The sequence below is a fragment of the Mirounga angustirostris genome, unplaced genomic scaffold (assembly GCF_029215605.1).
Source record: "Mirounga angustirostris isolate CCGP_5_RB_7025 unplaced genomic scaffold, mMirAng1.0.hap1 SCAF_5, whole genome shotgun sequence".
NCBI classification, from domain to species: domain Eukaryota; kingdom Metazoa; phylum Chordata; class Mammalia; order Carnivora; family Phocidae; genus Mirounga; species Mirounga angustirostris.
The window spans coordinates 129,503,514-129,530,935 of record NW_026991713.1 but is presented as its reverse complement, the minus strand read 5'-3'; the positions used below and the strand labels follow the sequence as shown (position 1 = coordinate 129,530,935).

The 27,422-nt window shown below is 39.6% G+C and overlaps 1 protein-coding gene across 5 annotated transcripts in view; it reads left to right on the top strand.

Moving 5' to 3' along the window:
• Positions 1–27,422, top strand: part of CELF2 (CUGBP Elav-like family member 2) — a 521,311-nt gene that overhangs the window by 98,611 nt on the left and 395,278 nt on the right. For all 5 annotated transcript variants that reach the window (XM_045874446.3, XM_045874447.3, XM_045874438.3 and 2 more), the window contains exon 2: positions 22,375–22,410. In XM_045874446.3, coding sequence (XP_045730402.1) covers positions 22,375–22,410 — 36 coding nt within the window. The remainder of the gene's footprint in view (positions 1–22,374; positions 22,411–27,422) is intronic.

Genomic DNA, 27,422 nt, shown 5'->3' with positions numbered 1-27,422 from the left:
CTTTTCAAGTGCATATGGAACATTTAACAAAATAGACCACATTCTGGCCCATGAAACAAGTCTCAATGAGTTTAAAAGTATTCAAATGGCACAGAGTACACACTTGGACAAAACAGAATTGAATTAGAAATCGATAACAGAAAATCTCCAAATATTTGAATCTAAAACAACATACTTCTAAAGAACCCAAGTATCAAGTAAATCACGTGGAAAATTAGTAAATATTTTGAACGGAATAAACACAGCAACAAAGCATATCAGTATTTGTATGATGTCACTAAAGCAGTTTTATGGGGGACTTTTAAACCCCTATATTAGAAATAAAGAAAAGTCTCAAATCAGTGACTTCAATTTCCACATTAAGAAACTACAAAAAGAAAGGCTAATTAAGCACAAAAGATATAGAAGAAAGGAAACAATAAAGATGAGAGTAGAATAGAAAACAGAAAAACAACAGAGAAAATTAATGAAACCAAATGCTGGTTCTTTGAGAAGATTGATAAAATGGCTAAACCTCTAGCTAGACTGATTAGGGGGAAAAACACAACTTACTAATATTAAAAAAAGAACCATGTGACATTAGAGATTCTCCAGCTATTTACAAGGATAATAAGGGATAATATGAACAACTTTATGCCAGTAAATTCAAAATTTAGATTAGAGGTCAATAAGCTTTTTCTGTAAAGGGCCAGATAGTAAAAATTTTAGGCTTTGAAGACCACACATGGTCTATGTCACATATTTTTTTTCAATTAAAAAAAAAATTTTTTTTAAACACTCTTAGGTTATAGGCTATGGACCAACTGCTGACTTAGATAAAGTGGGCATATTCCTTGAAAGACATATTACTCAGGAAGAGGTAAAATACCTGAATAGCCCTATATCTAATAAGAAATTGAATTTTTAGTTGAACACTTTATCACAAAGAAAACTCCAGGCCCAGAGAGGTTTATTGGCAAATTCTACCAAATATTTCAGGAAATAATAATACAGTTCTACACAAACTCTACCAGAAAAGCAAAAAAGAGGGCATACTTCCCAACTCAATCTATGAGACCAGTGTCACCCTGTCACCAAAACCAGATGAAGATGCTACCAGAAAATTACAGATCAATATCCATGTGAACATAGATGCAAAAATCCTAAACCAAATTTTAGCATCTTGAATCCACAACAAGTAAAAAGGAAAATTCATGATGGCCATGTAGGTTTTATGGCAGAAATGCAACATTTGGGAATCACTTACTGTAATTCACTGTATTAACAAACTGAAAGAGAACAACCCTACGATCATCTAATAGCTGCAGAAAAGGATTTGACAGAATTCAACATCCATTCATGGAAAAAAGTCTCAGCAAAATGGGAACAGACAGGAACTTCCTCAATCTGTTATGAAAAATTCTCTGCTATTGTCATACTTAATAGGGAAAGACTTAATGGTTTGCATCTGAGATCAGGGACAAAACAGTGTCTGCCTCTCTACTTTCATTCAACATTACACTGGTTCGAGCAAGTGTAAGCAGCAAGACTGCAGTATAAAAGTGTAAAATGAAAGACACCAGTACTGAAAAAGAAGTGCAATGTCTAGTCAAAACCAACATGATCGCCTATTTAGAAAATTCTACAGAATTTACAAAAAAAAAAGCTATTAGTGCTACTAATAAGCTTATCAAATTGACAGGATATAAGATCTATATATAATAGAAAACTGTAGTTCTATTTACTACTACTCATGATACCATCGAAAATATTAAGTGCTTGGGAAGAAATCTGACAAAAGATGAAAATCTGAGCACTAAAAACCACAAAACTGCAGGAACTTAGAGAAGACCTAAATAAATGGAGAGGCACATTGACTTATGATTCAGAAGACTCACAACTGTTATGATGTCAGTCCTCTCTGAATGGATCTATAGATTTAATGCAATATCAGTCAATATCCCAGCAGGCTTTTCTTGTAGAAATTGACTAAAATTCATGGGGAAATGCAAAGGACCTAAAATAGCCAAGATAACTGTGGAAAGGAAGAACAAAGTTGGAAGGCTAACACTACATGATTTCAAGACTTATTATCAAACTATAGTAATCAAAACAGTGTGATATTGATACAAAATTAGACAAACAGGTAAAGAGAACAGAATAGAGAAGCCAGAAGGGGACCTACACATATATGGAAACCTGATTTATAACAAGGATACAAAGGGGAAATGATAAGTTTTTCAACATATGGTGCTGTACCAATTAGACATTCCAAACACAATAAACAGACTTTGATCTTCATGCCAGATAAAAAGAATTAACCCCAAATGCCACAGGGCTAAATCCAAACTTAAAACTATAAAACTTCTAGGAGGAAACATTAGAGAAACTCTTTGTGATTTTGGGTAGGCAAAGATTCCTAGATACAACTCTAAAAAGAATAATCCAAAAAGTTGGTAAATTGGACTTCATTAAAAAAAAAAGAATCTTCTTTTTGAGAGAAACCATTAAGAGAATAAAAAGACAAGTCACAAACAGGAGAAAAATTTGTAAATTATAGATAAAGACCCCTAAAAACTCAATAAGAAAAAAACCCCAATATTTTAAATATTGGGTAAAAGATTTGAACGGGCACATCTCCAAAGAAGATATATAGCACATGAAAAGGTTGTCAACATCATTAGTTATTAGGAAAGTCTAAATTAAATCCACAGTGAACTACCACTATAAACACCTATTGGAAAAAGCATATATTTTTAAAGATTTTATTTATTTATTGGAGAGAGAGAGCATGAGCAGGGAGTAGGAACAGAGGCAGAGGGAGAAGCAGATTCCCCGCTGAACAAGGAGCCCAATGTGGGGCTCGATCCCAGGACCCTGAGATCATGACCTGAGCCCAAGGCAGACACTTAACTAACGACTGAGCCCCCCAGGCGCCTCTAGAGTAAATATATTTAAAAAGACTGATCATACCAAATCATGGTGAGAGGAGAAGTACTGGACCTGTCATATGCTCTTATACACTAATGGTGGGAATGTAAAATGTTCCAGTCACTGCAGATAAACAGTTTGGTGATTTCCTTAAAAGTTAAATATACACCTACCATATAATGTAGACATTCTACTCCTAGATGTTTACCTAAGAGAAAGGAAAGCACACAATGTCTATACAAAGATGTGTACATGAATGTTTATAGCAGCTTTATTTGTAATAGTCAAAAAAGATGGAAACAACCCACATGTCCACCAAGAAGAGACTGGATAAACAAACCATGACATATTCCTACAATGGAATGGTACTTAGCAATCAAAGGAAGGAACTATCCATACAGGCTACAACATGTATGAATCTCAAAAGGATTATGCTGTGTAAAAGAAGCCAGACCCCCCCCAAAAAATTAATGCTGTATGATTCTATTTATATAAAGTTCTGGGAAATGCAAATGCATGTAGAGTGAGAGAAAGCAGATCAGTGGTGATTTGGGAATAGGGGGGATGGGAAGAAGGGATTACAGTGGGGCAGAAGGGAGCTTTTGGGGTTGATGAGTATGTTCACTAACTTGATTGTGGCAATAATTTCATGAGTGTATATATATGTCGAATTTTACCAAATCCTACATTGTAAGTATATTCGGTTTATTGTATATCAGTTACACCTTAAGAAAGCTAAGAGGAACTCTTCCTAAAGAAGGAAGAGGAGCAGAAAGGGAAGGAAGGAAGGAGGGGAAGGAGGGGAGAAGGGAGGAAAAGAAGGGAGAAAGGAAGGGAGGGAAGGAAAGGAAGAGAAGGAAGGAAATTTCAACTTTTAGGGAAGTGGTCTGGGAGGTTAGGTTAGTGAAAGGAAAGTGAAAATTTCCTTAAGGCTGCCCAATATCATTTCCTAATCTGAGTTAAGACTGGCCTGGAACTATGCATGTAAAGCTAAGTGACATTTTCCACAGGAATGTTTGCTCAGGTGGTTCTATTCACATGTACTTTTCACAGCTTCTCTGTGATATTTTTGGAACTTCAGGGCTCCACTCAGAAAAATCCAACCTTTCTAGTCCCAGGATGTTAGATGAAAAAGTGAATGACTACATATAGAATGCAGGGCACAGTTGTGGTTTAAGACTCTTTTTTTTTTATTATTAGAAATACCTCCTTACTTTCTCCTTAACCCTTACCACAGAGAATTCTATAAGTTATAAAATTTTCCAATAAGCAAAATGATTTATGAAAATACTAATTCTAAAACAAGTGAAAGATTGATCACATTCCTTACCAAAATAGGGTCCCCAGAGGGTCCCTGGAAATAGCAAAGTTTCTTGAGGGCATCTAAACTTGATTCAATACATTAAAAATTGTCTTTTGCACATATTTCAGGAATCTATCCTCATACTCTTAAACCAGGCTGACCAAGTGACTGAGTTTTTTAATAAACTGCCCTTTCTTTGGGTGGGGCTCTCTGGACCTGGATGTCCACCCTATATCCCCCTCACCCAGTCCTAGAAGCCTTTGGTGGAACGTGGAAGGTGGCAGAGAGCGGTGCCTCGTGTGCTGCTGAGCCTTCTTGCCAAGGGCCCTCTGGATCTCTAGCGCCCCTGGAGGATGCGAGGCCCCCTGCGCAGCCATTGGGGAAGTGGTCAGGCTCATCGTCACACTTCCCCACGTGGCAGATCCCAGATCCATGCACACCCGGACACCGTGAGCAACCTGCTGGGAATGTGGCTGGACCTGGCCCAGCCTTGGGTACAGGAAGTGTCCCTTCCACGGCAGGCAGGTGTCTCTGGAGTGGGAGGCAGGTAGCATGCGCAGAGCATGATGCGTGCCCGCTGCCCCATCTCAGACCCCAGGCAGTGGCCTTCCCCATGGAGCAGGGACAGAGGGCTGGTGCCCGGCTCCTGTCACCTTTCAGCAGATGCTGCAATCAGCTTGTGCACCGTGGAGGGCCCTGACACCTCCTTTCTCCAGAAGGCTGAAAGCCCTGCTGTTGTCCTGGAAATGCGGTCTCACTGGGCCCTCAGGTCAGCTGGGCAGCCCTTTAAAAAAACAAATTCTGTGTGTAAGACTGAACTATGCCTACTGCTGTCCTTTCTGCAGAGGCCACCGCTTATCAGCCTGCTGATATCCTCTGGGCCTGTTTCTCTGCATTTCCATACTCAAACGTACTTGCGGAACTTCCTGTTCAGTTTGTTTTTAACATCAACAGCATAAAACCCAACGTATATTCTGCAACTTACTCTTTTTATAATTCAGCATGCCTTGGAATTCTATCCATTTTAGAACACAGGAGGCTACCTCATTCTTTCTAACTGCTCCATAGGTATTCCACACTGTGGATGTTGGACAGTGTAGCCAGTACCTTATTTGTGGGCATTTAGATGGTTTCAGTTGCAGACAGAATGACGATGAATGGCCATGTCGATGCCTTCTTGTGCATTTGGGCAAGGATAGATACCCAGAAGTAGTTTAAGCTAGCCTGTAGCCCTAAACCTGACCCATTTGATACTCCCTTTCAATACTTCTAGTACATATGGATCTTTTTCATCGAAAGTATGTCTGAGAACCAGTAAGATAAAAGCTTATAGATCTATAAGTAAATTTGGGAGTGAAACTTTTTCTTAGATCCCTTTTTCCCTCACTTGGGCCATTAGGTCGTTATAGAAATGCCCCTCCCAGGTTATCATCCTACTTTTGGTGTCTTTTGACTGTGATTTGCCATGAGTTGTTTTGTTATCTTGTTTTAACTGTTTATTTTAGAGTTGGACAGGCCTGGGTTCAAATTTACTTGACTTCTCTGAGACTCAGTTTCCTTATCTGAAAAATGGGCATATTAATAAACAGTTGTGGAGAATGAGAGAAAGTTTATGTGAAGTGCTAAGCAAAGCGATTGAAACATAGTAAGTATGTAGTAATGGATGGTTGTTACAGAATAAATAAGCTTTATGATATAAATTGCATCCAAATCTATTTCAGTATTTTGAATATTGAGAGTATTTTTAACAGGAGCAGTTTCTCAGTGTATTAGCATCTTTGATACTGATGGTCTGTCTTCTGGATGAGATTGTACTTATCTGCCCCACACACTACTACACAAGCCTGTGTTAGGCTTATGTTAATTGCTTTTAAGATTCCATCTATGTTGGGTATTAGATAATCCAAGGAAAAGGACCTTAAAAGATGATCCATTCCAACCCCCACCCCCATCCAGGTGTGCAGACTTTGTCTAACAATGGCTTTCCCAGGACAGCTAATTCAATCAGATAAGCAGTGAAAATATCCTTAATTTCCAGAGTTGTATTAACTAATTTTCTTCTATCTTCAAAGTCAGCTGGGTGATTAATTTTCAGTTATTCCCAACATAAATGGGAAAGACCTAAAACAAAACAAAACAAAACAAAACAAAACACCACTCTTCATTTTTCCAACATATTCAACTTAGTGAGCATGTTCTATGGCCACTCTCTGATCTGGGTGCTGGTGACAGAGATAGAGATCATCCTCGCTCTCATGGGCTTACATTCTAGGAGGATAAACAGTGATTGGGTCGAGTTGAGTTGGAGTTCCAGATTTATGAGGAGGTAACATTTCGCTGATCCTGATGAGGCCCTGGTCCCATTCCGCTGATACGGACAATCCATGAGTTACTAAACCAAGACACAGGTTTGTCACAATCCAGGGACTTCATTTTGGCACTGCATAGTTTGGGTCCTGCATAAATATGCAGTAAATAAACAAAGAGACAGTGTTCTGTAATATAGAACTAGAGAATGTCTCTAACACAAGCAAATTTTTTTCCAAAAATCTTGAGCCAGAAAACATACTCTAAAAATGTAGCATTTCTTTTTTTTTCTTAAAGGACACACACGCGTGCGCATGTGTACATGCATGAACATCCACACACATAGACAACTAAGAGGGAAAGTTCTTTTTATGGCATACAGCAGGCCCTAGAGATTTAAATACTGAAACCTCCAATTTGTACCAATAATTCATATAGAGCTATATGGGGTGAAAAAGGTTAATGATGGAATTTTTTTAAAAGTATGTTCCATTGACTATAAATGGCAGATCTGACAGTTAAAATGAAAATTGTTCCAGAAGAAACTTTAGTCAAACTAATTATTTGAGACGTTATAAGGATGTATAATTATATTCTTCACCTTTTAAAAAAAGTTTTATTACAAATGTGCTTTTAAAGAACAAGTAGAAATAAAAGCTGTAATTGTTCTTAATTATAGCTAACTGTAATTGCACTCAATTGCAATATGCTGAATATCACCAGTGGCTAAAGAAATCCTGGCATACAGAAAGTACACCCACATTCATGATATGAGGTATAGTTTTATGAATATTCTGTTATCTATAATTTAGCTCTTTTACTGTTGATTCCATTTCTGTTGGTTTTATTTTTATTTATTTATTTTTTTAGTGATTGTGGCGATATAATTGTCATCTGTGAATGTGTTGAAGGTTGGAGATTTTGTCTGGGATTGGTTCAAAATTCCTATTGCCACTGAAAAGGCACATTGGCGATTGTTAAATGAGAGATTTGGACATGACCCATCGTGGTTGAATACACAGATTTGAATTTTCCGAGGTGGTGCTGAATACTGCATTTAATTTACCCAGCAGAGTCCAAGAAGCGACCGGGAAAATAAGAAGGATCTAAAATAGCATTAACTACCCCTCTGCGGATAGCACTGGAGTCCTGTTATTTTGAATGGGTAAATTTAAGAAGGTGAAAGGGTCCCCTGGATGAGAAATTTCATCTCGCCTCTCTCTCTGTGCCCAGAACTCAGATTGAGTTCTGTGTTTCTGCCCAGACCTCTGATATCTATGCCAGGCTTTATAGTCAGAAGGGCTGGGCTCCCTGACTTGACTGTTTTATCATGAATTCTGGAACCTCTTGGAACTCCACTTGACTGGTCTGGGAGATGAGGGGTAATAGCATGGTTGTTCCTCACTGAGAACTATATAAATGGGTAGATTAAAAATAAGTAAATATACTGTTGGAGAGAAGAAGTGAGTTCTTTGGCTTCAGCATTTGATTATGTGTTTATGGCAACTATACTGGAAAGTGAAAAAACAAACAAAAAAATAAGATTCCCCCAAATCACATCAGCACAATATTACTTTTCAATTTCTATGAATGGCTGTTACGAGCTTTTAACCCTATAGCCAGAGTCAGCTTTGACAGAATTTCTGTTTTTTATCTTTTTTTTTTTTTTTCATTAAAAAAGGAGGAAGGAGGGCCTCAATGCATTGGCCTGAGCCCCATTTCCAACTGCAGAGTCCATGGACGGACATAGAGAAGCTCTTTGAAGGGATGTTCATTTGGCAGAGGTCATGGTTACATTCCATGCCAAATAGGAGCATATCTGTCTCTTACTCCTGGATATCGGGCAGAAACCAACAAGGCCCCAAGTCCTGGTTTCCAGCTTGTGTTCCTCAGAGCCCTCCGGCAGCCAGCGCTCTCCGGCAGACCTCCGGGTCTCTGCTGCAAAGGGGCAGGAAGTAATCGGACTCTTCTCTGATCCTGAACAGACCACGAGTCAGGAGGTGGTGGAACCATCTCTACATTTTTTTCATTCCGTCACTTCATCCTGCCTAGAGTATGACCGTGGCTGTCAGAAGCCACCACCTTCTCCCTCTTCTCTCCTCCCCTGTGTCCCCCACGAGTCTTCAGTCCTCCACCACCTTCCCCCAGGCCAGAGCCCTTCTCCAGATGGTGCAATGTCCTGCAAGTTCTCACATCCATCTCAGCTGGGCAGTGGTTTTTGAATTTAGTTCTTGGAAAGGGCAGCATCTGTAAGACAAAATATCTGGTTCATCAGTCAAGACTTTGGTGTTATGCTGATGAAGTCTCTCTGGATCTGTTATTCCCAGAAACCTTGACGGAGATCGTCAGGGGATGGAGGCAGATAAAATCTCATCCTGTGACTTATAAGCAGGCATTCCTTTGTGTAAGCGTTTGCTGGGATAGTTTCCACACTACATGGTCAAACTTGTGAGGGAGGGGTCTATGTTTATTCCCTGCTCAATCCCTAGCACATAGATGCTGGCACGTAGTAGGAGCTGTAGAAATGTATTTGTTGAGCAAATTAATAAATACATGCTAATAATATGTGGTAATGAACTTGGTACCAGTCCTTGTCGGTTGATGGATTAGGCCATTAGTCAAACATTGCAATGCAAGCTGGTATTTGCAAATCCCTCTTTGATCCAGAAATTATCAGGAGTGGGAATGATTTTCTCTCATTAAGAGGACTGATTGGTGACATTACATCCCTAGGAGCTAATAGAGAAAAATTAGGCGTTATTGAAAAATGGGCCTCCTTTCAGACTGATGTATCAAAGAAAAAAATTATTTTTGATTAATAATTTTTTTGGTAGAGTTTCCCTTAAACCCACTTAGGAATTGCAGTAAAGCTTAGAACACAATAACCCAGCACTATTAAATGCAGAGACCTTTTAGTAACCTGATCCCCGCCCCCGTGGTGGAAGCATAGAATTTGAAGAAAATATACCTTTTCTTCTCTTTTGTTGTTGTTGTTGTTTTTGGTTTTTTCGGAGAGATGTCATTTTGTGAACAAAGCTTTTAAAATGTACACATACAGCCTTTTTTTTTTTTTTGCTATTTTTTTTATTCTTATGTTAATCCCCATACATTACATCATTAGTTTTAGATGAAGTGTTCCATGATTCATTGTTTGTGCATAACACCCAGTGCTCCATGCAGAATGTGCCCTCCTCAATACCCACCACCAGGCTAACCCATCCTCCCACCCCCCTCCCCTCTAGAACCCGCAGTTTGTCTTTCAGAGTCCATCGTCTCTCATGGTTCGTCTCCCCCTCCGATTTCCCCCGCTTCATTCTTCCCCTCCCGCTACCTTCTTCTTCTTCTTCTTTTTTTTCTTCACATATATTGCATTATTTGTTTCAGAGGTACAGATCTGAGATTCAACAGTCTTGCACAATTCACAGCACTTACCAGAGCACATACCCTCCCCAGTGTCTATCACCCAGTCACCCCATCCCTCCCACCCCACCCCCCACTCCAGCAACCCTCAGTTTGTTTCCTGCGATTAAGAATTCCTCATATCAGTGAGGTCATATGATACATGTCTTTCTCTGTTTGATTTATTTCGCTCAACATAATACCCTCCAGTTCCATCCACGTCATTGCAAATGGCAAGATCTCATTCCTTTTGATGGCTGCATAATATTCCATTGTATATATATACCACTTCTTCTTTATCCATTCATCTGTCGATGGACATCTTGGCTCTTTCCACAGTTTGGCTATTGTGGACATTGCTGCTATAAACATCGGGGTGCACGTACCCCTTCGGATCCCTACTTTTGTATCTTTGGGGTAAATACCCTGTAGTGCAATTGCTGGATCATATGGTAGCTCTATTTTCAACTTTTTGAGGAACCTCCATACAGTTTTCTAGAGTGGCCGCACCAGCTTGCATTCCCACCAACAGTGTAGGAGGGTTCCCCTTTCTCCGCATCCCTGCCAACATCTGTCATTTCCTGACTTGTTAATTTTAGCCATTCTGACTGGTGTGAGGTAGTATCTCATTGAGGTTTTGATTTGGATTTCCCTGATGCCGAGCGATATGGAGCACTTTTTCATGTGTCTGTTGGCCATTTGGATGTCTTCTTTGGAAAAATGTCTGTTCATGTCTTCTGCCCATTTGTTGATTGGATTCTTTGTTCTTTGGGTGTTGAGTTTGATGAGTTCTTTATAGATTTTGGATACTAGCCCTTTATCTGATATGTCATTTGCAAATATCTTCTCCCATTCTGTCGGTTGTCTTTTGGTTTTGTTGACTGTTTCCTTTGCTTTGCAAAAGCTTTTTATCTTGATGAAGTCCCAATAGTTCATTTTTGCCCTTGCTTCCCTTGCCTTTGGTGATGTTTCTAGGAAGAAGTTGCTTCGGCTGAGGTCAAAGAGGTTGCTGCCTGTGTTCTCCTTTAGGATTTTGATGGACTCCTGTCTCACATTGAGGTCTTTCAACCATTTGGAGTCTATTTTTGTGTGTGGTGTAAGGAAATGGTCCAGTTTCATTCTTCTGCATGTGGCTGTCCAATTTTCCCAACACTATTTGTTGAAGAGACTGTCTTTGTTCCATTGGACATTCTTTCCTGCTTTGTCGAAGATTAGTTGACCATAGAGTTGAGGGTCCATTTCTGGGCTCTCTATTCTGTTCCATTGATCTATGTGTCTGTTTTTGTGCCAGTACCATGCTGTCTTGATGATGACAGCTTTGTAATAGAGCTTGAAGACCGGAATTGTGATGCCGCCGGCTTTGCTTTTCTTTTTCAACATTCCTCTGGCTATTCAGGGTCTTTTCTGGTTCCATACAAATTTTAGGATGATTTGTTCCATTTCTTTGAAAAAAGTGGATGGTATTTTGATGGGGATTGCATTGAATGTGTAGATTGCTCTAGGTAGCATTGACATCTTCACAATATTTGTTCTTCCAATCCATGAGCATGGAACGTTTTTCCATTTCTTTGTGTCTTCCTCAATTTCTTTCATGAGTATTTTATAGTTTTCTGAGTACAGATCCTTTGTCTCTTTGGTTAGATTTATTCCTAGGTATCTTATGGTTTTGGGTGCAATTGTAAATGGGATCGACTCCTTAATTTCTCTTTCTTCTGTCTTGTTGTTGGTGTATAGGAATGCCACTGATTTCTGTGCATTGATTTTATATCCTGCCACTTGACTGAATTCCTGTATGAGTTCAAGCAGTTTTGGGGTGGAGTCTTTTGGGCTTTCCACATAAAGTATCATATCATCTGCAAAGAGTGAGAGTTTGACTTCTTCTTTGCCAATTTGGATGCCTTTGATTTCTTTTTGTTGTCTGATTGCTGTGGCTAGGACTTCCAATACTATGTTGAATAGCAGTGCTGATAGTGGACATCCCTGCCGCGTTCCTGACCTTAGGGGGAAAGCTCTCAGTTTTTCCCCATTGAGAATGATATTCGCTATAGGTTTTTCATAGATGGCTTTTATGATATTGAGGTATGTACCCTCTATCCCTATACTCTGAAGAGTTTTGATCACAAAAGGATGCTGTACTTTGTCAAAAGCTTTTTCTGCATCTATTGAGAGGATCATATGATTCTTGTTCTTTCTTTTGTTAATGTATTGTATCACATTGATTGATTTGCGGATGTTGAACCAACCTTGCAGCCCAGGGATAAATCCCACTTGGTCATGGTGAATAATCCTTTTAATGTACTGTTGGATCCTATTGGCTAGTATTTTGGTGAGAATTTTTGCATCCATGTTCATCAGGGATATTGGTCTGTAATTCTCCTTTTTGATGGGGTCTTTGTCTGGTTTTGGGATCAAAGTAATGCTGGCCTCATAAAATGAGTTTGGAAGTTTTCCTTCCGTTTCTATTTTTTGGAACAGTTTCAGAAGAATAGGTATGAATTCTTCTTGAAATGTTTGGTAGAATTGCCCTGGGAAGCCATCTGGCCCTGGGCTTTTGTTTTTTGGGAGATTTTTGATGACTGCTTCAATTTCCTTAGTGGTTATAGGTCTGTTCAGGTTTTCTATTTCATCCTGGTTCAGTTTTGGTAGTTGATACATCTCTAGGAATGCCTCCATTTCTTCCAGGTTATCTAATTTGCTGGCATAGAATTGCTCATAATATGTTCTTATAATTGTTTGTATTTCTTTGGTGTTGGTTGTGATCTCTCCTCTTTCATTCATGATTTTGTTGATTTGGGTCATTTCTCTTCTCTTTTTGAGAAGTCTGGCCAGGGGTTTATCAATCTTGTTAATTTTTTCAAAGAACCAGCTCCTAGTTTTGTTGATCTGTTCTACTGTTCTTTTAGTTTCTATTTCATTGATTTCTGCTCTGATCTTTATTATTTCTCTTCTCCTGCTGGGTTTAGGCTTTATTTGCTGTTCTTTCTCCAGCTCCTTTAGGTGTAGGGTTAGGTTGTGTACTTGAGACCTTTCTTGCTTCTTGAGAAAGGCTTGTATTGCTATATACTTTCCTCTTAGGACTGCCTTTGTTGCATCCCAAAGATTTTGAATAGTTGTGTTTTCATTTTCATTGGTTTCCATGTATTTTTTTAATTCTTCTTTAATTTCCTGGTTGACCCATTCATTCTTCAGTAGGATGCTCTTTAGCCTCCATGCGCATACAGCCTTGCATGTACATTGTCTGGTTTTTGTTTTGGTTTTGCTTTTGCTTTCTTGCCTCTGAGAGTACAAGTTGGTAAATGAAATGTCATGTGCCATTTGTAGGCTCTGCGACCATCCTCCAGGGCTGGTTACATTTGCTATTTCTAAAGTCTAAATAAGTGAGTTTTAAGGAGTGGGAATTGTTACTCGTGGCCGATTCAGGTCCTTCCTGGATACGTGATTTAACTGTGGTAGACTCGGGAGCATAGAGGAGGATGATTAACGGGTAAACCCAAGTGTGTGTGTGGAGATGGTCTCTCTTCCCAATGCCACCAGCAGCGTCGAGGACAAGCCTCCCCTTCTCAGGTGCTAAGTTCCTTAGTTAAGTGTCCAGATGACATTTGGGAAAGAAAGGAAAACAAAAGCCCTTAACACTGTCTCAAAATGACAGAAGGGGCAGCAGGGCTATTCTCAGGGGCCCCTCACAGGTGACCGGTGGGGCCAGATGGGCCATGTTGCAGAGCTGATGGAGAGAAATCTTTGGCGATTTTGTTTTCCAGGCACTGGAGCACAAGAACACAAAGAAAGGCATACAGTTGTGGCTGTTTTACATAAGGAATGCTAAAATAATCCGAAGAAATTTTGAGGCAAAAGAAATCTTAGCAAGCACTCTGAATAGGACATGCCCTATTAGGAGGCTGGATGAGGTGATGAGATTAAATTAATCTTTTTTTTTTAAGATTTTATTTATGTATTTGAGATAGAGAGACAGAGATAGTGACAGAGATAGTGACAGAGAGCATGAGCGGGGAGAACTAGACTCCCCAATGAGCAGGGAGCCTGAAACGGGGCTTGATCCCAGAACCCTGGGATCATGACTTGAGCCGAAGGCAGACGCTTAACCGCCTGACTCACCCAGGCGCCCCGAGATTGAATTAATCTTCATGTAGCCAGTCTTCTGACAACTCAAATTGCATGAGTGCATGCTGCTGGATGCAAATCCCTACATCTAAACACCCCTGTAGTTTGTCCCTGTTTCCTGCGGGACTTGGTGGAAGGAAGCTCCATCTCCCCATGGTGATAACCCTCAGCTGGAGCCAAACACCAAAAGTGATTTAAAGAGAAACGCCACCTTGTAGACCTGAGGCCGTTGCCCGAGAGTGTGGGAGAGGTCACCTCTGCACACGTGGGCTGGGCCAAGGAGCCTGGAGTGGTGCTCTCGTGGAGGTGGTCAGCAGGCAGGACCCCTTCTGTGAGTGTTGCTGGCTAGAGTGGGTCTGGGGGCCGGCCGGCCTCTGAAGCAGCCTGAAGTAACTCTTGCCAAAACCCGACGTTCTCTAAGTGAGGTCATGAGTGTATCCGAGGGGCTGGTCTCCCCTCTTCCTTTGCCAGCATGTTGAGTATAGAGATCCAGACCGCCTATCATGTTTTTTTCCACCAAAGCAACACCTAGAATTGTCTGCTTCATGCAGTGGGTCCTAGTTGAATAGTTGCTGAAAAGAAGTGTGAAATGCTATAGTGAGTGCCAAGGCGAGAAACGGGCAAACAAGTTAAGGTAGGAGAGGGAGTGGGTGTGTTTCGCGCATTAACACATTCCCTGGGTCTCCTTACAGAGAGCCCTTCCTGGCCACCCTGTAGAAAATAATTCCCCCGGTAGCACTCTGTGCCTACCCTGCTCCTTTCTTCTTCGTTACCCATACTCTGGAAGGTAATAATAAATATCCATGTGCTCATTAGTTTTGGGTCTATCTCCCCCTTCTACATCGTAAAGTTCCTGATAGTGGGGCCATTTCTTTGTTACCTGCTATAGCACACAACCCAAACCAAATAAGTAAATGTATTATAGGGGCGCCTGGGTGGCTCAGTCGTTAAGCGTCTGCCTTCGGCTCAGGTCATGATCCCAGGGTCCTGGGATCGAGCCCCGCATCGGGCTCCCTGCTCCGCGGGAAGCCTGCCTCTCCCTCTCCCACTCCCCCTGCTTGTGTTCCCTCTCTCGCTGTGTCTCTCAGTCAAATAAAAAAAAAAAAAAATCTTATAAAAAAAAAGTAAATGTATTATATATATATAATATGTACATAAATATAAATATATATATAAAATATGTGTGTGTTTGTATGTGCCCCCATTTTATTACCTCTAGTGAGCTTGCCGGGCAGCAGCCCCGTTACCCTGAGAACCACTGCCCAGGGTCCACCCCATTTCCTTCCCTGCGCTTCTGGGCCCCTCCTTCCTGTGCTGCCCACAAGGGGCTTTGCTTGAGCCCTCAGCCTGCATTGTGCCACAGGACAGGCCTGGGCAGCCTGCAGGTCTCAGATGAGGCCGGACCCCACCCTCGCCCTGCCACAAACCTGACCCCTTCCAGCCGCTGAGACCCCACTCTCCTCCCCCTCATTCTGTTGTCATGGAGGGTTCAATGTGACCTCTGTCTCCAGGCCACCTTGGCTGGCTTTCTTTCCCACCCCTCTTCCCTCCAGCCCTGCCACTGCCCTTCCAACTGATTCTGTAGGTTTGCCCCCACCCCCTGCTTTTCTGCTGGGGTCCCATCCTGCAAAAAAAAAGAAGAAGAAAGAAAAAAAATGCATGTATACACACACACACACACACACACACATATATTTTGTAGCTTGTAAATATTGCATAGCAATATAGCATCCTGGTCAAAACCATGGACTCTGAGACCAGAATTCCTAGATTCAAATCCTGGCCCCATCCACTAGCCACATGGCTCTAAGAAGCTACTTACATTTTTCTGCCTCGTTTTTCTCATCTCCATTGTGTTCTTATCATGGTGACGACTACATGAAGCTTTTATAAGGGTTAAGTGAGTAAACTCACGTAAATGGCCTATAATAGTGGCTGGTATTAAATGAGAATCCGAAAAGTGTGAGCTTGTGTGGGTGTGTATAGTTTTTATGGCGTGGGAATAACTGCTTCTGTCTATGCACAGACACTCGGGCACGGCAGCATGCACACTGATCTTTTAATCACGTGAGCATGAGTTTAGGAGTGGTAGAGCAGGAGGGAAGAAATAAAGAAGAGGCAAAGAGAACATAAAGACAGATAAACGACTGATGGGGAGAGAACGATGTTGGGCTAAGAGGAATGAACAGTGTCTTTGGGCTTTCTTCATCAGACAGGAAATCTCTACGGTGTTTTAGATTTCCTGGAGCTAAGGTTCACCATGTAAGACAAAAGTTAATGGTCTTAAATTAATGTATGCATTTGTAATGATGCTTCTAAGTGAATCTTCTTGTGGGTGTCATATTGGGAAATAGATCAACTTTAAATGCCCACACTTTGCCCCACGCTAGGTGACATAAATAAATAAATAAATAGGAAAGAAAGAAAAAAAAATCTGCTTCATTGTCATACTTTCACTCTTAATTAAAGAAAACCTCACCTCTTCTGTGACTGAAACATTCAATCATTTGCAGGACACACAATAAGAATAAAATGCATTTTGACATTTTAAAAGTCTTGGGACTTCTGGAGGAATCCAAGGTACCTGCTATTGGAGAGAAGCATTCCAGGTCTTAAAAATATTTATCGTGCCGCCACACCATCAGCATGGGGGCTCTTGTCCTCTCTTTTATAGTTGTCAGCTAATTTTGGAAACTGGCAAGCTGCACAGAAATAGATGGTGTGCTCTTGCTTCAACACTTCCTAAAAAAAGAACTGTTTGCATAGTTCAGGAATGGAAAGGGATAGGACATGATGAGGAAGAACGATATTTCAGACAGATGATAAAACCTGGCACCACTGTGCACTGGCGAATGTTCTCCACATTTAAAATTAAAGGTTTTTTTTTTTTTTAAGGGATGCTAAATAATCTACAAAAAAAGAAAAGCTGTGTAATACCCACGGGACACTCATCTCTTTTGAAAGGTGCTTTTCTCTTCTTTTTTTTTTCTTTTCTCTGATAACATTGAATTTACAGCACAACTTCAGATTTGCAGAGAGCTTTCTTGTTTGTTCACATTGGTGATTGATCCAACAACTCTAGATCAAAGGGCAGCATTGTTATTACATTCTGGGATTTAGAGAGCCAGGAGGCAGAAGAAATTGCCCAAGGATATGCAACCTGTCGCACGCCCTCCATCATTTCAGTCTCCTTCTTAGCCCCCAGGACAGCTCTATGTCTTGGAACACAGAAGTATGCTTTGTTGTTTTTTTCATCATTGTTTTCACTTAGTTTTTAGCATTCTGCTCTCTTCATGAAATCAGATTATTTTAGTAATGGTAACTAAAGAAAGGAAATTAGTGAAATTGCTACAATTCCAACGGGCATTTTATGAAATCAATGTAGGAGGTGGGAATTACCTGCAAATAGAAATGTTTCTTGGTTTTACTCCACTCATATATACTAGGTGTCTGGGTTTTGCTAGGAACTGAGTATTCAAAATAACAAGTAAGGCATGGTCTTTGGATTAGAAGAGCTCTCAGTAGCATAAAATTCAAAAGTATCCACCACTTTATACCTTATATAATATCCTTTACTGGAGTAGAAACACTTGGAAAGAAGGATCAGGATCTAATTCATCTTGGTACCTCAAAAGCACCCAGCATGGTGTGCGCTGAGCATATGCTAAGTGTTAAGTGAATATGTTGGATAAATAAATATTAGTGCTGAAGATGAATTATGCTTAAAAAGTCATGTTAATAATGGACATTAGCAACGTATGCAAGTTCATTGAAAAAAGCTTTGTCTTTATTTTTTAGAGCAGGTTTAAGTTCACAGCAAAATTGACAGGGAGGTACAGAGATTTCCCATATTCCCCTTGACCGCACAAATACACAGCCTCCCCCCACTATCAACATCCCCCACCAGGATGGTGCGTTTGTTATCATCGATGAACCTACACTGATGCATTATTATCACCCAGAGTCCATAGGTCGCATTAGGGCTCACTCTTGGCCTTGTATGTTCTATGAGCTTAGACAAATGTATAAGGACATGTGTCCACCTTTATGGTATCATATACAGAGTGGGTTTCACTGCCCTAAAAATGTTCTGTATGATCTTTTGTTCTCTCAAGTGGGTTTTGATAGAGCATTATCCAGATGAAGTGTAGCATATTATGCTAAATGTATTTTCCTCAAGGATTTCTTTACAAAAGGTATACATTCATGAAAACATGAATAATTCAGATTATTTATTAGCAATAGTAAATGGGTAAAAATGAACAAGTTGTCGTTTTAAAAAGCTCTAGTGTTTTGCTGATCTCGAAAATGGCATTTGGTTGGTGATTCCAGCTGCATTACTGTAGTCAGATATAATGGTTCTTTTCCTCTTCGTGTTCTTTCTTAAAATCATGGAGCTACATGCTCCAATAGAATCATCGGGTTTTTAGGTAACATCTTATAATTTAAACTGTGTTCATCCATTCCTGCATGTTCACTAAAAATTACTTTTCCTATGAAGTAATGTCTGTAATTCTAATGTACATTTTTGAGTACACACTCGTGTAAAACATAAATTTTCCCTATGGGTACTTCCTATGTGGAGAGCAGAACTTTCTTTCGCAGCCTTTCTTCTCTAAAAGTAAGGCCAACACTTTGAGTATGTGGATCTACTGAGTGGAGTCCTGCATTGTCTTTCATGCATAAATTACACCTATAATTTACCACCTGTTTCTAGTTTATTTTTTTTAATTTTTTTTTTTTTTTAAGATTTATTTGCGAGAGAGAGAATGAGAGACAGAGAGCATGAGAGGGAGGAGGGTCAGAGGGAGAAGCAGACTCCCTGCTGAGCAGGGAGCCCAATGTGGGACTCGATCCCGGGACTCCGGGATCATGACCTGAGCCGAAGGCAGTTGCTTAACCAACTGAGCCACCCAGGCGCCCCTCTAGTTTATTTTTGAAGAGGAATAAGAATTTAAAGACACGTGTGAATATCACGTCTTTCATCCCCCAGTATTTATGGTTGTCTTGCCCCTAGTCCTAATTCAAGATCCGTTTTTCTTAAGCTACTTGTCATTTTTGCTCTTTCCAAAGAATACCACTTAGTTTTCAAAGAAATGAGAACTCTTCTATGGTCCATTTTCATTGGCTTTATATCTTGTTTAATTAGATTTGAAAATAAGAATGAGTCTCCCTAACATAAATTGGTTGGGAAACAAACACAGCCTACTCTCAGTCAGCATGCATACTTAGGTGCCAAGAGCCAGAGTGAGACGGGCATTCTTGACAGGGCTTGGTTGCCATGTTTTTCCGTGGGAGTGGAGAATATTGCTCAATCCAGTAAGGTTTTGAAACAGAAGTCAATTATGGATACTTTAGTTCTATTGTTCTGCTGCAAAGGTTCTCCACAGAGGGCAGTTTTGCCCCAGGGGACATTTTTTTTTTTTTTAAGATTTTATTTATTTATTCATGAGAGACAGAGAGAGAGAGGCAGAGGGAGAAGCAGGCTCCCAAGGAGCAGGGAGCCCGATGCGGGACTCGATCCCAGGACCCTGGGATCATGACCTGAGCCGAAGGCAGACGTTTAACCATCTGAGCCACCCAGGTGCCCGCCCCAGGGGACATTTAGCAATGTCTAGAGACATTTTATTTGTCACAAAGTGGGGGTGGGGGGCACATACTACTGGCATCTAGTACGTAGAGGTCAACGCTGCTGCTAAGCATCCTACAATGCATAGAACAGCCTTTATGACAAAGGATTCAGCCCTAACTGTCATTATAGTGTGAGGCCGAGAAATGCTGCACAGTGTGATTTAAGTGGATATATTATAATGTATGTCCAACATTTTTAGAAAAGATACCAGGGGGACTCATAATATTAAAGTACATATAATACGGAAAGCAAAGCTAAAGAGTTAAAAGATTAGAAAGAAGGAAAGATAATGTACCTTGACCCTGGGATGCTGCTATTGTTATGAGCAAGCTCTAAACATAGATCTAACCCTCCAGGGCAACAAGAAGGTCAGAAAAGTTCATTAATTCATTCCTTGCAAATCGAACAAATATTTGTTGAGTACTCACATATGTTGGCCTCAAGTTACAAAATAATAAATACTAAAATAGAATTTAAAAGATGCTTGTTACCATCAGTGTTATAAAGGAGGACTAAAGGGAGGGGTGCCTCTTAGCTGGGGTACCCACAGTTCTGATTCTGTTTGGAATGAGAAATTTCTCATGCAGGCAGGGAATTGTTAGAAGAGAGGAATACATGTAAAGCATTGAACAGTGTCGCAGACAAAACTTTCAACTGTGGTTTTTGCTAAAGGAATGGAGGCTTTCTCTCAAAAACTAGTTTCTGTAGCAATAAAAGCTGGAGGTTTCATATTATCTGGTTATTGGGGCGCCTGGGTGGCTCAGTCAGTTAAGCATCTGACTTGTGATTTCAGCTCATGTCATGATCTCATGGGTCATGGGATGGAGCCCCACATCTGCTTGAGATTCTCTCTCTCCCTCTCCCGCTGCCCAACTTGTGCTCACACTCTCTCTCTAAAATAAATAAATAAATCTTTAAAAAAATATTGTCTGGCATGGATGGAACTGGAGGGTATTATGTTGAGTGAAATAAGTGAAACAGAGAAAGACATGTATCATATGATCTCACTGATATGAGGAATTCTTAATCGCAGGAAACAAACTGAGGGTTGCTGGAGTGGGGGGTGGGGTGGGAGGGATGGGGTGACTGGGTGATAGACACTGGGGAGGGTATGTGCTCTGGTAAGCGCTGTGAATTGTGCAAGACTGTTGAATCTCAGATCTGTACCTCTGAAACAAATAATGCAATATATGTGAAGAAAAAAAAGAAGAAGAAGAAGAAGGTAGCGGGAGGGGAAGAATGAAGCGGGGGAAATCGGAGGGGTAGACGAACCATGAGAGACGATGAACTCTGAAAAACAAACTGCGGGTTCTAGAGGGGAGTGGGGTGGGAGGATGGGTTAGCCTGGTGATGGGTATTGAGGAGGGCATGTTCGGCATGGAGCACTGGATGTTATGCACAAACAATGAATCATGGAACACTACATCTAAAACTAATGATGTAATGTAGGGCATTAACATAAGAATAAAAAAATATTGTCTGGTTATTTAGGAAAGAATATTTCTATAGGAGCCCAACTTAATTCACTCATTTATAAATTGTTTGTTGATTGAAGGTGGTATGGCTGTACAGCAGCCGGCGAGTCCTTGTGCTGCCCAAGGACTGTCACTGACAGTAGGTGGGAGAGAGTTCTAGAGGCTGGGAGGGCCAGAGAGAATTCCTGGAGGAGGAAGCCCTTTATGTGGATGGTCAAGATGAGTAAAGACAGTGTGAGCTTAAGGCTGAGATTCCTAACTCGGAGTTGACATGTTAGTTGTAGGAGGTCCACAAACCTTCCACAATTGTGCACCATATTTCATTGCCTATGTACAGGTGTATTATTATTTTACCTTGTGTAAGGGATTTGTATCTTTACTGAGATTCTTAAAGGGATTATATGACCTGAAGAAGATTATGTACCACTGTTCCTAAGAATGGCACCTTTAATCCCCCAACACAAAGTTGAGCCCACCTCCACTTTTAAAATATCTCATCATTAAGCCTCCATCTCCACCTCTCACTCCTTGCTTCCTGTAATTTCCAAGAACACATCTCTGGTTGAAAGATAGGATATTGCAATTAGGAAAAAGGTAGTTTTGAAATCTGTCTCTGGTCGTTCTTATTAGTATATTATAAAGCTTTCAATTAGTGACTTGTCTTTTGTGCCATTTGAATTACCATAGCATGTGCCTTCAAAAATCCCACCTGGTAGGACACTGTAATGAAGAAATAAAAAACAGCAATTTGCTACTAAAAGAATTGGATTTTGTGCTATACAGTGTTCTTTCATAAACCTCAGGTGACAGAGATCATCAACACAGAGACACATTCTTAAAGAAACTTGTTCCTAAAGGATTCTTGGAAAAAGAAATACAGGTGCTTTGTTTAACTGCGAAATACCTAAAAGGTGGTTGGGGACTTTTTTCTTTCCTATTTTCTTTCTGTGTGTTGTACATTTTCAAATTTTAATGTTTTAAACAGAAAGCAGAGGCAGATATTTTGCATGCGTGTAAAATCACATTGAAAATAACCATTGAAATGTTTATGGGAATTAATGAGAAATGTGATTAGTCGATTGTAAATTTCTAAACAGGTGCATATACAGTATCTTCTTCACACATATGATATTATAATGCCCTGGTGTGTTGTGTTATGGTTTTATAAAACAAATTTTTATAATTTACTGAAATAAGCTAATCATACGTATCTTCTTTTTCTCCTCCAGAGAGACAACCACCGAGTTAGTGGGAAGTCTACCAAGGTGAGCAAGTTGGCTTTGCTTACTCTTTGCATGATTTCTGATGCACCTCAAAAGAAGTGCTGTATCTTCTTGGAGAGGCCTTTGTAATTTTCTCTTCCTCACATCAGATTTTAAGACCTCATATTTTGGCAATGTAAATGCCAAAAATTGTGTATGAGTCACATATAAGAGATGTAACCAAGAAGAAATGAGAGAAATGCCCATGTATGACTTAGAGAAATCATTCTCATTTTTTGAAAGTTATATCATGCATTTGGAGATGTATAAATATATATACATGAGCTATATTCTCTGCAGAAATCATAAACATGTTGCTTCCTTTATTCATGGGAATTAGCAAAATGAATTGTATTTTTCTTCAGTGTATCTACTATTGTGATTGCATTCAAGGACTTACAGAGTTATGAAAGAATTCCTAGCTTCCATGAAAGAACTTACATCATAGTTTTGATGACAATATGTTTGTATTTCTTATTGTCATTGAAATAAAAACTTAGTAATATTGTCTCACCAGGAAAAGAAATCAATATATACATTGATCAGTGTGCCTTATATGTTTGATATTTTATGTCACTGTAGGAAATAAGATATGATTAACAGGATGCATATTATAGACAACTAGCTATCAAAAATGATTACTACTATTTATTAGAAGAAAGAAAGAAAAGAAAAAAGGGAGTGACAGTATTTTAAGAGGTATTTTAGTGGGCATTGTAGGCAGCACTTAGCATCTTTCCTTAGTTTTTAAAAGTGCTCCATAACCACTTATGAATGAGTGAATAGGGCATAGGGTATTTCCTGGGAACTGTTGGAAATGAAAATGATGAGAATCTCAAGAACAAGAAAAAGAAGAGCCAGCAGAATGTGATAATGAACAGCACTAGGGAATAGGGAGAAAGTACATATCGTCACCATCTGCTCCAGGAGATAAGCACATTTGGTTGCTTTTTTTTATGTAAAGAAAATCTTTGCTTATAGGATCATGATTAATATTGCCAAAAAAAAAAAAAAACTGTTTACTGTGATCCAAATATTTAAATTACTCTATGTCTTAATTCTTTGGATACTGTCCCAAGGAAACTTTTCAAGTCCGTGCCGGTTTGCAGGGTTTGAAGCAGACGTGTGTTCTGGTATGTGTGTCCCCACTGGGTTTGTCATTGTGCTTTCACTCTGGAGAAAGTTTGCTGTGAAGACCTAAGCATTTGTCATTTTCAGAGAAAGAGAGAGAGAGAGAGACTTGAACATGTTTATGGTGAGGAAGTTAATCCCAAAATAATGGAATGCAGAATGACTTTCAAACTTTTCTAGGACGGCTGAGGAGCAGACCACCCTCGTATTGTCAGATGAAACCCACATGGAGCTATAATCACGCAGATAAAAATTACTCAGATGTCTGAGAGACCTGGTGTGCACCTTGAATTCTATTAAGTAGTGTTCTGTTGTGAATACTAAGAGCCAATGCCCGTATTCACTGTGAACGGTCTTCCGTTGTAGCTGGTTTATTACTTGAGGGAGGATCTGATCCCTTCTGCAGTTTGGTGGGAGGTATTTTGGTAATGAGCCTACCTATTTTTTTTCATGGGTTGTTGCTATTCTAATGTTGCATCATGTTGAAAATAAACATGACAACAATCCCATCCTAACTGCAATTCACAGTCATTGTAATGCACAGCAATTAGGTTGTGAGAAATAATATGTCAGTTCTTCCTCAATTATGCTTCTTCTAATGTGGTCTCAGGTATCTTTTTACTTTCTCCAGGGCAGTGTGGGACCTATCCACTGACAATTATTTCTCTGCCTCGCATTAACATGAAATAATGTTAATAATGTTGGTGACGAATCCTTCTGCTGGTGGCAGACAATTTCTTTTGCTAGCACTTGTTTGTTTGTACGGTCTTGTAGAATTCAATCAGTCGTTCAGCTTCCAGCCCTCTATTGCACATTTCTCCAGCCTGTCACTGGCAAAGTGCAAATGAGCCCCGGAAAACCTTGGTGCTATTTAGAACAAGGCACCTGTAGTCATTCTGTTTGTTGGTCGGCTAATGATGAGTGGAACATGACACTTTGTGTTTTTTATCCTTTGAGTCCTAAAAACATGCTTATGCTTTGACATCTAGGAAAAATGGAGAATTCAGGCAACTGCTAACTAGTGATATGTGGCTGGGAAGAAAGACGGTACCATTTGAAAGCAGTTTTATGGTTTGGTTTTCATTGGCTTTGACTATCTTGAAATTTTCTGAAAGGCCATTTACAAATATTGCACAGGGGTGGAGTATTTCAACTTTAATTGCTTTACATGGCATTAATTTAAAGTAGTTGGCCGCTGGTTGATAATATTCTGTGAAAATGTACAAATCATGTAGCAGTGGATTGTGTCTTGGTAGTTAAAAATGCTTTGAAGTTGAAATGAGATATGTGCACAAGGTGCTTGAACAGGTACCAGGTTTGTTTTTCGTTACTAACGATAGCCTAAATGTGTTTTTGAATTCTTGCCATTGCTGAAATTAAAGCCCGGTAATAATATGTCACCAGAAAAAATTAGATTATATGAGCAACATGCACTAAGCATTGTGATTACATTATAAATATTAAAACCAATGATCTTGTTGGGATTAAAACAAATATTTAAACTGGCTACACGTACTATTCATGCTGCCCTTTTTGTCTTGAAGTGTCCTGGAAATGGAATGTATGTTTCTAGCTCTTGAACTGTGAAAAATGATCATTTTCAGTCTCACAGGTGACTCCCCACTTTTATTTTGCTGTAGCAAAGAACAATTTAGCAATCTGAACAGTTGGTTGTTTTTTGTTTTGTTTTTTCCCATTACAAGCATGTCTTTCAAGATCTTTTTTAATGGTGAAGGGTGTTTAGTTTAGGTAGATGTGTTTTAATTAAATTATGGTAAAACCCCCAACTATTCAGATGGAAAGGAGGCACTAAATTAGTTATGGTCAGCTGGGTTTTTAATATAAATGATGCTTATACAGAGCTAGCCCTTGATTTTGGATAGCAGAGTACAGGTATAAACGAGATTTATATTAATGGAGGTTTTAGTATAATCATGTACTATTGGTGGCTATTTTTGAAAAAGGGAGAGCATTTTAATTCTTTGCTGACACAGTTCACTTTCCCAATAGTATGGAAATAAAGTAGTACGGAAACTAAATAGTATGGAAAATAAAGCAATGGAATAGACCCTAGTAGAAGTAGCTGAAGTGCTACAATAGTTCTTATAGCACAACACCCAGAGGTCAGGATGCTCGTTGAGGATCACTGATAAACGAAGCTTAAGATAATTAAGTATGTAACTCAGAGGCCATGTTTTATGAGATTTTAGCTATTGGAGGCAGAGCCCGAAGGTGAAAGTCATGAAAGAAAAACTTGGACTTTTTTCTTATATTTTAATCCAACAACTTGACCTTTTGTCTGTGCCTTCTTTGAGGGGATTAGGGAATATAAATATTAAATATATTGTAACCGAGCCCCCGATTTCTAGGGTGCCAGCAAATGCCATAGGATTATTATTTGAGATCCTCTACCAAGAAGATAGAACTGCTTGTTTATGTGACTACCAGAGATAAAAGTCATTATATTACAATTTCGCCTATGGAATTTTGGTCTTCAATTGTTTCTCCTGTTCCATAGGTTGCCTTTTCATTTTGTTGATAGTTTCCTTTGCTGTTCAGAAGCTCTGTAATTTGATATATGGTCCCACTTGCTAATTTTTGCTTTCGTTGCCTCTTCTTTTGGTGTCACCAACATTTTTATCTTCTAATTTCTAAAGAAGATAGCATTTCATATTGAAGACAACAAGAAATATGAGATTCTTTTACTTACCAAAGCCCTCCACAGGGCACAGACATCTAACTTAAAACCCAGTGCCTATAACTGAGAAATATGGCCAATCGGAAATCTTAGTCTTTTTCTTCCATTACATGGAATCTGTTCAGTTCAAACTCCAAATAACAGGAGCAAATATTTGCAAATCATATATCTAATAAGAGCTTAATATCCAACATATATAAAGAACTCACACAAATCAATAGTCAAAATACAAACAATCCAATTAAAATCTGGGCAGAGGACCTGAGTAGATGTTTTTCCAAAGGAGACATACAGATGGCCAATATGTACATGAAAAAGTGCTCAGCATCACTAATCATCAAGGAAATGCAAATCAAGACCACAATGAGATATCTCCTCACACCTGTTGGAATGGCTATCATCAAAAAGACCAGGGATAACTAATGTTGGTGAGCATGTGGAGAAAAGAGAACCCTTGTGAACTACAAGTGGGAATGTAAATTGATGTAGCCACTGTGGAGTATGGAGTTTCCCCTAACAATTAAAGATAGAACTACCATATGATTCAGCAGTCTCATTTCTGAGTATAAATGAAAACAGGATCTCAGAAAAATACCTACACTCCAGTGTTCAGTGTAGCTTTATTCAAAATAGGCAAGATATGGAAACAACCTAAATGTCAACAGATGAATGGATAAAGAAGACGTGTCTATATACATACGTACATACATACACACACTAGAATATTATTTATCCATGAGAAAGAAGGAGTTCTGCCATTTGCAACATGAATAGATGTGCAGGACCTTATGTTAAGTGAAATAGGCCAGACAGAGAAAGACAAGTACTGCATGGTATGCCTTATTTGTGGACTCTAAAAAAACAAAACAAATGAATAAACGAAACAATCAAACTCAAAGAAACAGAGAGTAGAAAATTGTTTTCCAGGGGCTGGGGAGTGAAGGAAGTAGGGAAAAAAAAATATTGGTATTTCCAGGCCAACCTCTTACTAAGTAATCTGGAACTGATGAACATTTCCTGTCTTTATAATCCCTAAGAAAGAATAATTCCCCCAACTTTCCTGGACCCAAGTCTGGTGCAGTTAAACATTTACAAAATCTATCATTTATTCATTAATTCAGCAAAGGCACACCAAGTACTATATGCCAAGGATAGTTGTAGGCCCTTTGGTAGAAAACAAACAGAA